Here is a 15,242-nt window from a genome sequence, read left to right on the forward strand (position 1 = left end):
CTGTCGTACTTGTGTCAAATAACTCTCTGACTTCCTTTGGAAAGCACTAATGAAAAGTGCTGTTTCTCTTCTCTATCGTTGGGTTCTTTGTAAAGTTGCTCAAATGCTCTCAGGTATGGCGGCTCTGAATGGAGGACTTGGCGCCACGGGCTTGACGAACGGCGCGGCGGGCACCGTGGACGCCCTCACCCAGGCCTACTCAGGGATCCAGCAGTACGCGGCCGCAGCGCTGCCCACGCTCTACAGCCAGAGCCTGCTGCAGCAGCAGAGCGCCGCCGGCAGCCAGAAGGAAGGTGGGTGCCCAACCCGGCCCGCGGGCAGCATTCGGCCCCGGAGCAGAGTCCCGAGCAAGTTGTGATAAGCCGCTGTCCTAATAAGAAGAGCGCCTGCTTCATTTCTCCTGCTCACGTTTTAAGACATCTGACAGGCCTGAACACTCTGCTGCAATCTTCTAGCTGTCTTTTCATTTACTGTCCCGCTCCCTGGTCAAGTGGACCTCCCACCCTCTGTGTGCCATATCGCAGCTACTTAGTAGCTGCTGCTGCCAAACTGTTGCCAGGAGCCCCCTCTCCCAAATCAGAAGGGCCATCTCCTTTCTCCTCCTCCACGTAGACTCCTCGTTAGAAGAAGGCCCAGTTGTCAATGCAGCATCCTGTGGGCTCACCTGGTTTTTGCGGAGTCCACGTCCCCCATGATGGTGAAGCTGGCCTTGCAGCTGGCGATGGTGTCCAGGTTAATGACAAAATCCACTCTTAGGGTCAACCCGGTCTTTGTTTAGTCAGGGTGTTCTGGGGAAGCAAATAAGTGATTGATTGCCTTGCTTCTCTGCCAATAAGGCAAAATAAACATCAGGAAGTGAATGCTAAGAATACATGAAAGCTAATTATAAAGCAGTTAATGAACTAGCCCGAATAGGGAGGGCTTCTCTCTCTTTCCTCCTTTTGGTTCCTTCTCCTGACTGAAGTTGCTTTTAAAGCAAAATCTGCACTGAGATATTTATTCTCTTTCTGACTTGTTTCGCATACAAGAAGCGAGGATGAGAAAGTGCTGAAGACATTTTTTTAACTTCCTTTTCGTTCTAATCCTCACCCCATAGTTCCAAACTGGTTTTTGTCTGAAGACTTTGACTTTAAACATGGTGTCCAATAAGAAGTAGAATGGTTTTACTTTGTCAAGTTGGGAACTGTAACAGGAACACAGCTTTAAAGATTGTGTCGTTTTGTTTTTTTAAGGGTTTTTTTTTCTGTTTATCTGTAACAGCATTCAAAGTGGAAGGAACTTGAAAATCCTAGTTTCTCTCAACTCTCTTTCCTCTCAGTTAAGATGTTATTGTAGTTTATTTTAAAGCTCGCACGACTCCGTGCCATAAATACCTCAGCTTCCCCAAGGGAAAGCCTGTGTGGCAGGCCCTTTTTCTGAGGTCCAACTTCCATGGTAACAGATGAGGGTGGTAGGAAATATCCTGTGAGATAATCATGTCCTCGGGAGAGACCAGGAAAGCCAGTTCCCTCACGTGCATCTGAGTGCTGGTCACTTCCCCATCCCCCGGCAGGGATGGCCTTGAGGCAAACCGTGTAACCTGGATCACATTGGGCACAAGCAGACTAGAAAGTTAGTGGCTTAGGAGAGAGTCTGGGCCCTGAAGTTGCTTCACCCCAGCTCACAGCCCTAAACTTCTGTGCCTTGAGTTTCAGGCACTACTTGTGCAATAATTAACCCTCTGGGATTACTAATTCAGAATAAATACTGCCTCTCCAGATTATTTATATTTAGGTGTTGCAGGCTACCAGTAGCGTGGGTTAGTGCTCAGTCTTTGTTGGTGGTGTTTCAGGATTGTTCAGATCAGGTCTTTTTTTAATCTCCCATCTTTTCATATGTCTCTTCTGATCATCTTCTTGCCCTGTTAACGTGTACTCAACAAATTTAAACCATCTTTTCCTGGTGGCTCAGAGAGTAAAGAATCCACCTGCAGTGAGGGAGACCTGGGTTCGATCCCTGGGTTGGGAAGATCCTGAGGAGGAGGGCATGGCTACAAACTCCAGTATTCTTGCCTGGAGACTCACCATGGACAGAGGGGCCTGGTGGGCTGTAGCCCATGGGGTTGCAGAGTCAGACACAACTGAGCGACAAAGGACAGCACATTAGCTTAACTAAAACATAATTTAAAAGGCAAGTAATACTGAGAAGGAAAGAAAAACGCCACAACGAATTCCACTGCTAAACAGAGTTTTAGATTTCCTATTCCATAGTTCTCTAATCAAGAGAGCGCAGTCAATCTAATGTAGTCAAGTCATGTACCCTGGTATATATTTTCCCATAGGAAAGTGAACCAGTCTGGCCTTCTAAAGAAATGGTTTTAATATTTCTCCCAGCTAAGACTTTGAAGCATTAGGCAGGTCGACCTGATCACCTTTCCCGCCTTTCCTAAATAGCCTCTAACCTCTTTCACACCTTCCCATCTCCCTGAGTCAGTTTGCAGGAGGCACATCTCTCTCTCTCTCTCTCTCTCTCTCTCTCTCTCTCTCTCTCTCACACACACACACACACACACACACACAAATAGGTAGAGCCCCCATATCCCAACAAGACGCTGGCACCCCCAGTGCTCCCTGCTGTATCAGAGGCCCTGGGGCCCTGTGAGAAATAAGAACTCGAGTGCCAGCCAGCTGGACCAATGACACAACTCAACGAGCTCTGGCAAGTCAGTCAGGTGTAGCGGAAGCCCACGAAGTGCGTGGTTGGTCAGCAGGTTTCTTACTGAGGGGAGATGGAAGGAAGATCAGAGGGTGAACCCTCTAAAAATTATTTCTTTGCCCTTGGTATCTCTGAATGTTAAGAGATTTTCCATACCAAGTCACCTCTTTTTCATTTTTGTGTTAACGGCTTCGGCAGTTGGCAAAATTCAGGTATTTCTTGGTGATGAGGGAGAAGACAGAGACTCCTTGGGTTTATTTACTTTCTTCCTATGTTGTTGGTCCCCTGTCTGGCCCAGACATGTTCAGAAGGCACTGCATCCGAGAAGGCCAGGACTACCCATGCGTAGCCAGTAATCTGTCATAGTGCATTAAAACTGCATTTTCTCCCTGGGCTTGAGGAGGTGAGATGACTTCATGATTCAGATTGGGTCCCATTAATTCTCATTGTGCATCTGGATTTTTTATTTAGAAGCACGACCAGTTTGGGTAGAACAGGTCTCCTGCTCCCCACACTGCATGGTGGCTCTGAGAACATCCATCTGCCGGGTTCTGGTTTTGCATCTATTTATATTAAGTGTTGACTTCTTTTAGGAGTAGTTTTTTTTTTTAAAACCAGGAACCATCTGGGGACCTAAACGCTGTAATTGTGTCCCTTTAAATACAAACTGCGTCTCTTGCACTGGCTATGCCCTTGGAAATTCCGAGCAACAACAGAAAATTAAAGTAGCCTCGTTAACACTTAAATAACAAGGAAATGCTTCATCTCTGTGGCTTCAGAAATTTGCTCTAAGAAGATCTCCTTGTGAAAAGTTCTATTCATTACAATACTTTTTTCTTCTACGATTATGTGTATGGAAAGAAACTTGTTTTGAGTTTTCTTTGCAAAGATGTTTATCCTTTTTATTTTTACAAAGTTCTTTTTACCTCAGTTTTATTTTTTTTTCGACCTATACAAATAGACACCCTCCCCACAGCCCTTGAGGACCCACTGCACCTTGTCCCCTGGGGCTTCCCAGGGGCACAGGCAGTCCTGGCTCTTCTCCCATGAAGGTCAGTTCAGGTCCCAGGAGCTAGCAGCTTGGCCACTTCACCAGCTGATGAGCTCCCCTCCTCCCAGACACCGTGCCCAGAACATCCAAGAGGCGTCCAGCCGCGGGGCCTCCCCAGAACCTCTGCAGGAGGATCTGCCACACCCCCGAGCACCCTCTGACCTGGAAAGCATGCTTACCTGTTACGTATTAGAAGGTGACTACCTGCCATCAGGTCTCTGGGAGTCCCTCCTTTTTGCTTTCTCTAAGCTGCAGATACTTCTTATGCGGGGAGTTAGAGAGATGAGAGAATGGAATGGAAATAAAGTTCAGAGAGCTTTCCTCTCTGGTACAGCTAAGCTCTCCCCTGTTCTGCCCTTCCTCCTCGTATTTCTGGGAGTGATGGTTAAGAGTGAAGCTCAGCTTAGTGTTTGAGCAGCTTCTGTACCTTATACACTCAGTGTGTGAGGCTAATTCCCAGGGACATCCTTCCGATCACAGTTGTGAAACTGGCTACCTATTTTTCCCTGCCTTGACTCACTGCCAGTCATTTCTAATAAAGATGATTATTAGACTGTGTGTTAAGCGATTTGCCAGATCAAAACTGAATGGGTAATTAGGTAAATGATTGAGAAATCCAAGCAGCATTACTGCTATATCCATTATGTCTAAATTGCTGCAATTTGCTTAGAATACACAGGACACTCTCTCCAAGAGACAGTATATACTATGTGCTACAAAACAAAGCCACTCAGGAAAAACCCACACCTGAATTCTGCCCTCCACTCCACCCCATGACTGCCACCTTCACACCCAGGAAGACTGAAAATATGTGCTCATGCGCAGTAAGCAAATGTGACCCACAGGTTATAGATGAAAAGGATGCCATTCTTAACTGGTGTCTCTTTGGAAATCAGAAAGATATGAAGGATGACTCCTGTCCTAAAAGACATACCAGCACTGGACATCTGTCCGTCTCCATTCTCATTCAGCAGGAGAGAAAGCCACGTGCTTAGCCCATCTGTTGTTAAAACATTCCTAAGCAGCAGCCTTGGAAACTAAGAAGTGAAGAATACCTTACTCTGATTTTTTTTTTCCTCCTCTTTAGGTCCAGAGGGTGCAAACCTCTTTATTTACCACCTTCCACAGGAGTTTGGAGACCAGGACATCCTGCAGATGTTCATGCCTTTTGGAAATGTTATCTCTGCTAAAGTCTTCATTGACAAACAGACCAATCTGAGCAAGTGCTTTGGTATGCAAAATAAACCCAGTTAGAACATTACAGGGCACTCCCCGTAAGGAGTCCTGGGAGGGAAAGTACAATGGCCAGTATTCTAGATGCCAGGACAGGGCCTTCAGTGTGTGTGGTGCTTCCTGGCCCTCTAGATCCATTAAGCAGACTAGGCAAAGTCATCTCAACTGGAAGAGGAAGAGGGGCTATATAAAGAGGAAAGATCTGGGAAACTGAACGCCCACAAAGTAGGTGATGCTTTATATTGTACTATGCAGGGATCTCACTACTGGGAACTAATGTCTTCACTGTAGAGCAACATCGGTCTCTGGGCCCCATAGTCTAAACGACGAGCTTCACCAGATGGAAATAACGGTTTAGAGACTGTAGTGTGGTCGAGGCTGTCCTGGTACAGAGGGCACTACAGACACTGGGCCCGAATCCCATCCCCTTCACTGTGACTCAGATGCCGTGGGTGTGGGCAGCACACTGTATTGGGGGCTTATGGTCCAGCATCTGGTGGTACATAAACGTACACACATCTAAGTGCACACGCCTTCACGGCAGGGATGTGCTCACGCCACCCCCACAGCCACGGCTCCATGAGCACAGGGATGGTGGCGGATTTAGCTCATGGTGACATGAGAAGCTGCGGTCTGGTGGGGTGATAGGATCTGCAGTGGCGGCCTGGGCAGGCAGAGCGCCCCAGAGACACAGGTGTTCTCAGGACACTGGACAGCCCCGATCTGTGGTGGCCTGAGCTGTCACAACCTCCTCCTTCAGGCAGCCTGGACTCTGCCTCCTCGGGGTGACTTTTGCTCCCAGAGAGAGTAATGCAGGCTTCCTGCATGCCCTCATGTTTTACAAAGGAGGTGAGCATTCATTAAATCTAGTTCTCGTTTTATGTTTTGAACCCTTTTGTTTCCCACAGTAGTTTAGAGGCTCAAATGTCTAGGATATATGTGCCTCACCTGGCAAGTCCTGGCGCAGTCTGAGGTGTAACAGTTGCTTTATTCACTCCTCCGATTTAATGACTCACATTAGCTGTAGGTACTAACAACAGCACAAAACAAGATCAAGTAGAACAGATATGGGCCAGAGGAAAATGAAAAGAAATGTATGGTATAAAGAAAAACAGGTGGGGGTGGTTCTCAAAGAGGCAGAACTTCAGACTTGGTATTTGGCTGATGGGTAATGGGGCAACCCGTCTAAAGAGAGTGCTTTGGCTTCTAAAATTCCATTATCATAACATCCTTATAATTTCTGTGCTGTCACCCAGGAAGGTCTGAAGCCTCTGTTGTTAGGGGAATCAGTGTGTCAGCCATTTAAAGTCACTGTTTTTATCCAAGTGGAAAGGCTGTTAGCCTGAACCCATTACAAGTATATAAATGCCCTTGTAATGGTTCATGAGAGAATGAAATGGAAAGTAAGTTGTTACAGAGGGTGTGTGTGTGTGTTTTGTAAGAGGCTCACCACCAGAAGCTTCCCTGCCCTAGGCTTCCAGCCAGACGTTTATAGTCCTCATCACTAAACAGTGTCTGAGTTTATTTGGCGATTGAAAGGGGTTGTACTTTGCAGTTTGATTTTGAGAAAATATTTACTGTCTTGAAAAGAGTTATCAGCCTACAAATTTCTTAACCACTGTGTGTATAATAACACATAGTAATGTAGCAGACAATTATACTTAGCATTAGGCACTGTGTTTTCAGTTCTTATTAAAAAGCTGTAGCATCCCATATGTAGGTGTCTCAGTGAGACAGCATAACTTCTTGGGGTCCCAGGTTTGCCAGTCATAAGCCATACCCCATTCTTTATCCTACGCTCTTGGCCAGGTTTCATTATCCATTTCACCCTTGACGCATTGCCATTCTTTAATCATCTTGCTACCTGTGGATTAAGATGTAGAAGAAGAACATCAGCAAAAGTCTTAGATCCAAGATCACATTTATTGGGAATTTAAATTTAATAAAAATTTAAACCATCTTTTTGCATACAGCCAGCCTATGAGAAGCCAGTCTGCCTCATACTATATGCCTCTTATTACCAGCTAAGAACTCTGCTAAAGGTATATTTATGTTCCTTTCTTCCTCTAACTCGTAAAGCAATGTTCTCCTTAGTAGATGGAGAAACTTGGTATAAAACCTTCTGAACAGTGGATGGTCAGAGTTGAAATCCAATCAGTATAACTTCCTTCCAACAACAAAAGTAAGTAGGGGCAACACTTTTGCACTAGCATTAACTGAAGAAGCCTTGGCATGTAACCCCTACCCCTACCTACGTGCTAAAACAAACCATGTGGTCAGAACTCTGTTTCTAGGTCTTGGCAGAGCTTAGATGGTTGTCAGAGGCATCCAAGTGTTGGTACAGAGAAAAATTGTGGGAAGTATGTGTTAGGATGGCTGTTAAGCCCTGAGCTGTTTAGACTATTTATTCTCCAAGAAACACTTGGGGATACAAGGTAGCAATTTCCATCCTACTGAATTCAGTGGAGCTTTGAAAATGGAAGTTGAGATAGAATGGCCCAACATTTCCCCTGGGCCCCTAGGTTCCTCTCAGTAATAGCTCCAATTGGTAGAAATCAAGTACAAATTATTCTAGAGTTAATTCACTGACCCCATCCTGTATCCATGGAGAACTGGAATGAAAACAGTCTGGGTCTTTGGCAGCACATCAGCTGCCTTCCCTTAATTATCGAGCCTCTAAACCTCACCTGGCTGGGGCCTGGAGCCTCTGGGGCCCTTCGAGGGCCCTGCGTGCACTGATATACGGAGACTCTTTGAGGAGGATTCTAAGGGACTTAGACACGAACAGATTTGAGTGGAATTAGTCAACAGACTGAACTGACTCACGACAATGTTGGGTGAGGTTTCACCTTTCTGCGGGGTGGTTTTCTCAGGACAGCCAGTCACCTCCACTGCTTCACAGTGGGTGTTCCCAGTGCTGCCCCTAAACCACAACCGCGAACTGAGTAGAGCTGACCCAAGACCCCAGGTCGGGCCCCGTCACTCCCACCTACAGAAGCATTCTCCAGCCACCCTCCGCTGCTCCCCTGCCTCTCCATCCTGATCCCTGCCTTCTCCCCCTTGTGTCTTCCAGGTTTCGTTAGCTATGACAATCCCGTGTCCGCGCAAGCTGCTATCCAGGCTATGAATGGCTTTCAGATTGGCATGAAACGCTTGAAGGTCCAGCTGAAGCGCTCCAAAAACGACAGCAAACCTTACTGATCCTCCCCCCAGAGGCTCCCTGCTCTTATTTTAGCTTTCTTAGGGTAAGTCCCACGAGCCAGCCTGGGCTCAACAGGAAAGGCAGAGGAGGACCACATTGCCAACTTTTACCAAGAGAGACGGTTATTTTTACAATAAGGCCTCCATTTCCCCTCCCGCCCCCCACCCAGTTCGCCATAACTAAACTCGGCTACCTTGTTTCTATCAAGTAAATCCTCCTCCACTTGTGCCACTGTATTCTCCTTTGTTTTGCAATTTGAATCTCCTTTAACCTTTTTTGTTTTGTTTTGGGGGTTTTTTGCTTTTTTTTTTTTTTAAAGAAAAACACGTATACAATAAATGACATCTTGAGAATTTACAAGGCAAACAAAGGCTAATGTGCAATTCTAACTCTGAGACCCCTGTGCCCCAGAGCACTGCCTGGAGAATTCGCCCCTCCTGCCCACGCCCACCCCGCAGGGGGGCGCCAGCTGTTTATAGAGGGTAAGGTGGTGGCATAACGCCAGAGAAAAGCCAGGAGAAGCACTTAAAATTAACACAAAATGTCTTTCCACTAAATTTGGTTTGTTTTAATAAGCAGGATTTTATTTTAGGGTTCAAAGAAACATGACATTTATTGGTCAGATTATTACACTGGTTGTCTATTTTGTTATTGTTTTATTTTAGTTTTTAGAAAGGATTAATGTAAAAAAAGATTTAGAGATCTGTTTCTTAAAGCTACAGGGTTTAAAAATTAAAAATGAGTGAAAATACTTGATGTTTCTTGAAAGATAAATTTAATAATAAATAAATAATACATAAATACATAAATAAAAAAGAAAGCCACAGGCCTGTAAATTTTATTTGTAAAAAAAGCATTTCTATTTTTGTACAAAATTTTTACTGCCTCAGAAATAATGGAAGCTATTTATTGCCTACTGTTAACTTATTGGGTACCTGAAGAGCAGTTCTCTGTGCTAGCTAGATTCTTCTGAAGTAGTCTCTAGAGGAATCATTCTAGGAACGGGCTTTTTTTCACCGTTGAACCCTGGGCCTGAAGTTCATGCTTTATCCTCTCGGTGTTTGTATCTGTCTGATAATTTTGTTCGTAACCTCCATTATCTAGTTTACAGTTTGGTCGTCTGACTTTCCCGTCTGTTACATTCGTTGAAACTGGACCCTCTTCTCCCCATCCCTTGCCAGTCCCTCACCCCAAAACACCCAGAATCCATCCCTCTCCCTCTCCGGATGGATTCTCTGGGGTTCCATTGTGCTGTGGATAAAGAGTGTAAGAAATGCAAATTACATGGATGGCTCGTAGACTCCCTAATGACCTAAGATTTGCATTAGTTTCTCTCCTGCACCCTGAAGAGTGATTTTGTTGCTGCTGCGTAGATTCTGTGTAACTTTTTACTCTCCCTGTTTTCTCCCTAGACATCTTCATGCCCGTTAGTTCACCGTTTGCCTAGCATGTCCCTGTGGCGTCTCAAAAAAGTTTCATCGTCCCGTCATTGTTTCTGATGTCTTTCTGACCTCACATCATATTTGGTTCTCCTACTGACCTTTGATCTAGTTTGACCTTTGAAATTTGCATGTGACCTCATCTAGCTATGAATTCTGGGAAGTCAATGTGAAAAACATTGCTGCATTCATGCAAGACTGAAATTTATTATTAGACAAATTAATTATAGAAAAAAACCTGTGGCAAAAATGTTTCTTTCTTATTTTTTTTTTCTTTTCATAAAACAGACTTGAAAGTATTATACAGGGATTGGCATTCTTCCCGGTCACTGGTAACAATAGCAATATGTGTCCAGGGACACAGAATGTTGGTTTCTAACAGACTACTTCCAAAAACAGTTTGAGAAAAAAACTGTCTGATTTTAAGTCTCTAGAGGTCTGTAATAGTTTTTACATTTTTCAGGCAGTGTAAAGTTTTTTGATAAGGCCATTTTAGGTGGCTCACTTTCTCATTAAGATATATATATAGAACCACTTTTTGTAGATTAGTATAAGAAAAATATTTACCCTGTTTTGGGGCAAATGCTACCTATTTGTGTCACCTTTTGCTGAACTGACTCACAGTTAGACAATCCATGGTTTAATGCACATGAAATTACCTATATTTTATACTGTTTCAATGTACAGGAGAAAGGTTACTGTAAACTGTGTTACGTTGGTGCTTCTGTGAATTAAGTTGTGGTTTCATCATGAGTCTTACGGTCTTAATGTTCTTTGTTGATAAGACAAGTTTAGAATTGGTTTACTTAAAACAAAAAAGAATTTCAAAAAAAAAGTTGTTTGCTTAAAAAAAAATTTCATGTGAGGGGAAAAAAAAACCTATTCCAGAATAAGTTTTGTGTTGGCTTGTAAAGCATTGATGTCATTTTTTTTTTTAATTGTGGACTATTTAGATGTGTTTGTGTTCAGCAAAATGTGATTTGTTTTTTCTTTTAAAGAAAAAAAGTGAAAAATATATAGTGCCAAATTCCAAAGGTACTTCCTTCCTAGAGCTTCAGTGTGTTTCTTGTGAGAAGTAATTTGATAACATGGGTATTTTATTATGTGTTTTGTATAAATCCCTAATATTTAAAAAACAAAAAACAAAAAAAAAGGTTAAAAAGTTTGTTAACTTGCTATCCTGTGGTCTTGTTGCCTGAAATTGTTATTGTTTGTTATTTCTCTATGATGTTTTTTGTAAGACATTGTATAAGTGCCCATGTCTCACTTTTTTAACCACTCTGCACATCAATGCTGTGACGGCAACCTCACAATGTATTTTCTTCATGATATATGGAAACCTCTAAGGTGAGAAAGTTTTGAACTTTTAACCCTTTCTACCCAGAGCTATCTGGAATGTTGATAACTTTTTATACTGTCATCATTTCCGTTTGTTTTGGGGTGTTTCTAATTTGGATTTCTTTTTCTGCATATATCTTTCAGTTTTTCTGTCTTTCCTACTTTTTTATCCTTTGGTTGAGATCCAAAAGAAAGGAAGAGAGTTTACGAGATAAACGGGAACGGTAGATAGAGTCAAGCACCTAAATAAACCTTAAATTCAGTCTGCTTTTGAGGTCAGGTGAGCGGTATGTTCCAGTTTACAGTAACATCATGCACCTGTCCAGGTAAACCACTCTGTGATGATGGGGTAGTCTTTGGAGGGATTTTGCTTTTGTTTCCTACGTATTCCCAAGGTAATGTTTCTTATCAGCCATTGTGCTGGGGATTTTCCGACCCCAGTGGCTACCTCTGAATAAGCAACGTGTCTGGAGTTAGACATTGACCATCCTTTCCCTGCCTTTTTGTTTCTTCTGAACTGAATGCATCTAAAGGGGACTGACCATTCAAGGCAAACTCAGTTCATCACAGTTACTGACCAAAATACCCAGCACCAGTTCCTGCTGCCATTTTCTAAAGTGCCATATTTCTTTGATTTCATGTGAACAGGTCTCTTGCTGTCCTGACAAACCCCAAGTCATCCCTGCAACCCACACAAACTCCTACCTTTTTTGGAAGCTTCTTTGTTTCATAATGGAGTTCAGAAACTGCTGGCTCCACTTCCTCCCTCCATTTCCCACTGACCACCCTGTTTGGTTTATTGTGTGTGTGGATGTGATAGCCCTGGGAGAGAAAGGACTAGCCTCTAATGATGCAAAAAAAAAAAAGTTTCCTTCTTACAGCACATGCACTTACAGTGAAATGACCTGTATTATCCTCACACGTGTTTACTACTGCTGGGGCCTTCCTTCATCCTTCGAGGGCTATTTTGTACTTCCTGCAGCAAGCAGCCGAATAATAAAGGTTATCGCACATGTCTCTCTCGTATATACGATAAGGTGGTAACACAGATACACATGTAAGAACACAAGGCAACACCATCTGAATTTCCTAGACTGTTTCATTCAGAATCTCTTATCAATTATACATAAACCTTAAACCATCTTCCCCCACTTCTTCACTGAAGCCAGAAGTGCTCCAGTGCCCTCCTCCTTCCCTCCCCTCCTCCGCCTCCCCCAGAGGAGCTGTGTGCACTTGACAAGAGGCTCAGGGCGGGCACGTACAGCTAAGTGTTTATTCTACAGGCAACCAAGACAGTACCATTAGGGGGATGGTCCTTTTCTTTTTTGTGGCATGTTTCATTGCTAAAAAGATAACCCTCCTCAAAGACAAGTAGTCCTTTTCTTCACTTTCTCTTTTAATATCAAAAGGAAAAAGCTGCAAGGGTGCGAAGGGCCTGTGCCAGAAGAAAACACACAGGGAAACTGCTTTTTTTAAAATCAAGTGTAGAGAATAGTCATTTTTAAACTGAATTAGAGAATTGCGATCAAATGGCAGTCCTCAAAGGCGTAACAAGTTCATCTTTCTTTCACCATAGGGGTTATAGTTCTTTGGCTTGTGCTACTCTGGATTCATTTTACTGTTTGTTTTTAATTATCTTAAGTGCTAATTAAGAAATAAAATTTTAAAAAAAACCTGTAGTTTCATTACCTTTTTGAATAATGTCATACAAAAAAAAATGTATGTGTTTTTTTGTGCTGTGAGAATTGTTGTTTGTAGATTAATAATATCATTTTGTTTAGAATTACAAAATAGTTTTTAAATATTGTCTGAGAAAAGCCAAAGTTAATGCAACCTAGTGGAAAACTGTAAGACCATTTGAGTATTGTTTGTTTTATTGATGCATTTGGATTTTGTTGTTTGATGGAATTTGAGCCAAAAAAAAAAAAATAACGCAGGCTTTCCTATTTCTACAACTGATTGTACTTCTGCATTTTGTACCAGTGGAACTTTTTATACTGGAGATTAAAAAAAATGGAAATTTTTGTGGCTTACTCTAGTGGGCCCCCTGACAATGACTGATTTCAAGTTTGATTTCTGGTTGATAGAAAGAAAGTTGCTTTTCTTTTGAGAATTAAAAACTTTGGCTTGATTTCTTTTTTCCCTTTGCTTATATCTAGCATTAGAATTTTGTCTTAAAATACAGCGGTAAGTTTCACTTTTTATTCTGTATTGTGCAGTTACACAATAAGGTAATTAGATTTAGAAGTACTCAGTCACTTTAAGTGGATAAATGTATTAGTTAAAGCTTTAGGGGTTTGCTTTTTTGCTGTTTAGATCAAAGTTTTTTCTGATTCTTCTGTCCTCATTGTGAACATAACTGTGTAGTTGAAACAGTCAAACTTATTTTTGTAACGTATGTTATTGTGTGATGCAGTTTTTTGCTTCTGTCTCCAATATTAAACCATTTTCCTAATACTTGTTTCTCTCTCTGAGTGTTGTATTGTTGGTAGTCATTGTATGTTGGTGATACATCTACACACCTCACTGTTTCACGTATCTGTTTTTTTCTATATGTTGTGTAAAAAGATACAGTCGATTCCACCTAAGTGAATATCTGATTTGGGGAAGGGGGAACTACACACCAGCCACCTCGGATTTATGTACAACAGCCTATTTTAACCACTGCTTCCAAGACTTATGTCTATGGTCCACCTACATAACTGCCTACAGAGTCGGATTTGCCAAGACCTTGTCCGGTCTTTTGACCACACTGGTACATTGCACTTTCTCTCTCCTCCTCTGCTCTCTGCCCCACCTCTCTTCTTCTCTTGATATGTGTACGCAGTTCTTAACACTCAGTAAAAACGGCTGCCACTTTGCTGCATAACCTTAAGAAACGTCTGAAGAGAGGCAGCAGAGCTGGGGTTTCTTCTATCTACCCATGAGTCCAAAGGCCTATCATTACCATCAAACTCTTCTCAGAAACCAGTCACATTTTTTAAAAAAGGTGAGCTCCTTAAGGGAAGAAAATAAACTTTACTTACCTGGTGAATAGACATGAAAGGCGTTAAACTTTTAAATATATGTTTTGCCATCAATCAATAGATATGTGTAGAAAAGTAAATTACTTTAAAGAGCTAACTGAATCCAGGAGCAGCTTTAATTATTAAAACTGATGGAAGAGAAAATACTTGCAAGGGCTCAAATGGAAGCTCTACTCAGTCTGGTCGTGTGGGAGGGGGAAAGGTAAAGCTTCTCATGCCCAAGTCTTCATAATACATCATCCATTTCCACATGAAAACCAAGAATGCCATATACATCCACACACTCCCTCCTGAAAGTGTATACTTTGTAGAAAGCCTTGTCCCCCCACAATTGCCCAACCCCAGGTAGAAAACTACTAGGGAAAAAACCATTCCTTGTATGCGCTTGAAAGCTGAAGCCACAGGCCCTCCTCCCTTTCTGCCCAACTCTTCTGCTCAGGAATCTGATTGCTCTCCAAGTGCTCTTACAAGATTCCACTGACGTCTGCTCCCTGTCTGCTCTCTCCCTCCAACTCTTCAGACGCACAAGCTCTGACTCAGGCCACCCGGCGCCGGCAGCCATCCCCTGGCTGCCAATGAGATTCTCCCTGCAGGTGCTCAGGCCCCTCTCCCTCCGGTTTCGGCAGCCCCTCTGAGCCCCAGACTCTCTTTTCTAGTTGGCAGCACAGCACAGAGGGGCTGGGTGAGGTGGAGGCTGTTTCCCACACAGGCCAGCTACTTCTCCACTAGCTCCAGACCCGCACAGATGGGAGCTGACTTCCTGCCAATACTTCTGCTTTAAATCTCATCAGAGCCTTCATCAGTTTGCCTCTGAAAACCCACTGCTTACATTAGTGGGGAAAAGAGTGCTAAGGGTGTGATTTCCTTTTCTTTCTCGTAAATATTTTTGCGGGGGTGGAGGGTGTGAGGGAGGGGAGAAGGGGGTAAAGAGGGTGATCAACTCTTTCCAAGATGCAAGTGTTTACTTTTTCAATACTTCAGTCATACAAGTAGACATCCACCATTTGGCACAAGGCAAAATACTCATGCTAAGTAAAAGAAGGGAAAAACAAAGCCAGATTTTTGTTGTTTTGGAAAAACAACGAAAACAATAATTCTCCAAAGAAGGGGACAAAAACGCTAGCTCCCTTAAGCACGTATGACTGTAAAGCTGGTCCCTGCTTAAACTCACACTTACCCTCTTGATTCTGTAAACCACCACTGCAGTGTCAGCAAGGTGTCTTTGCCTGCACAGACCACACTGGGAAATGACAGACCTG

General features: G+C 43.0%; 2 protein-coding genes across 37 annotated transcripts in view; one reads left to right on the forward strand and one right to left on the reverse strand.

Moving 5' to 3' along the window:
• CELF2 (CUGBP Elav-like family member 2) overlaps positions 1-13,414 on the forward strand; it is a 316,757-nt gene extending 303,343 nt beyond the window's left edge. For 12 of the 35 annotated variants that reach the window (XM_081554061.1, XM_081554053.1, XM_081554059.1 and 9 more), the window contains 4 exons: positions 114-293; positions 4,833-4,976; positions 8,052-8,223; positions 9,593-13,414. In XM_081554061.1, coding sequence (XP_081410187.1) covers positions 114-293; positions 4,833-4,976; positions 8,052-8,179 — 452 coding nt within the window. In that variant the 3' untranslated portion in view covers positions 8,180-8,223; positions 9,593-13,414. Of the gene's footprint in view, positions 1-95; positions 298-4,832; positions 4,977-8,051; positions 8,551-9,592 lie in introns of those variants that run through there. The other 23 variants (XM_081554049.1, XM_081554050.1, XM_081554036.1 and 20 more) reach the window with 10 other exon arrangements.
• The window catches only part of LOC145531486 (uncharacterized), a 94,449-nt gene that overhangs the window by 5,712 nt on the left and 73,495 nt on the right, over positions 1-15,242 (reverse strand). For both annotated transcript variants that reach the window (XR_014072476.1, XM_081554070.1), the window contains exon 3: positions 6,759-6,842. Coding sequence is in view for 1 of the 2 variants with exons in the window: in XM_081554070.1 (XP_081410196.1) it covers positions 6,772-6,842 (71 nt within the window). In the remaining variant the exon portion in view is untranslated. The remainder of the gene's footprint in view (positions 1-6,758; positions 6,843-15,242) is intronic.

Source organism: Giraffa tippelskirchi, chromosome 13, assembly GCF_054371585.1.
Source record: "Giraffa tippelskirchi isolate mGirTip1 chromosome 13, T2T-mGirTip1v1.2.pri, whole genome shotgun sequence".
NCBI classification, from domain to species: Eukaryota; Metazoa; Chordata; class Mammalia; order Artiodactyla; family Giraffidae; genus Giraffa; species Giraffa tippelskirchi.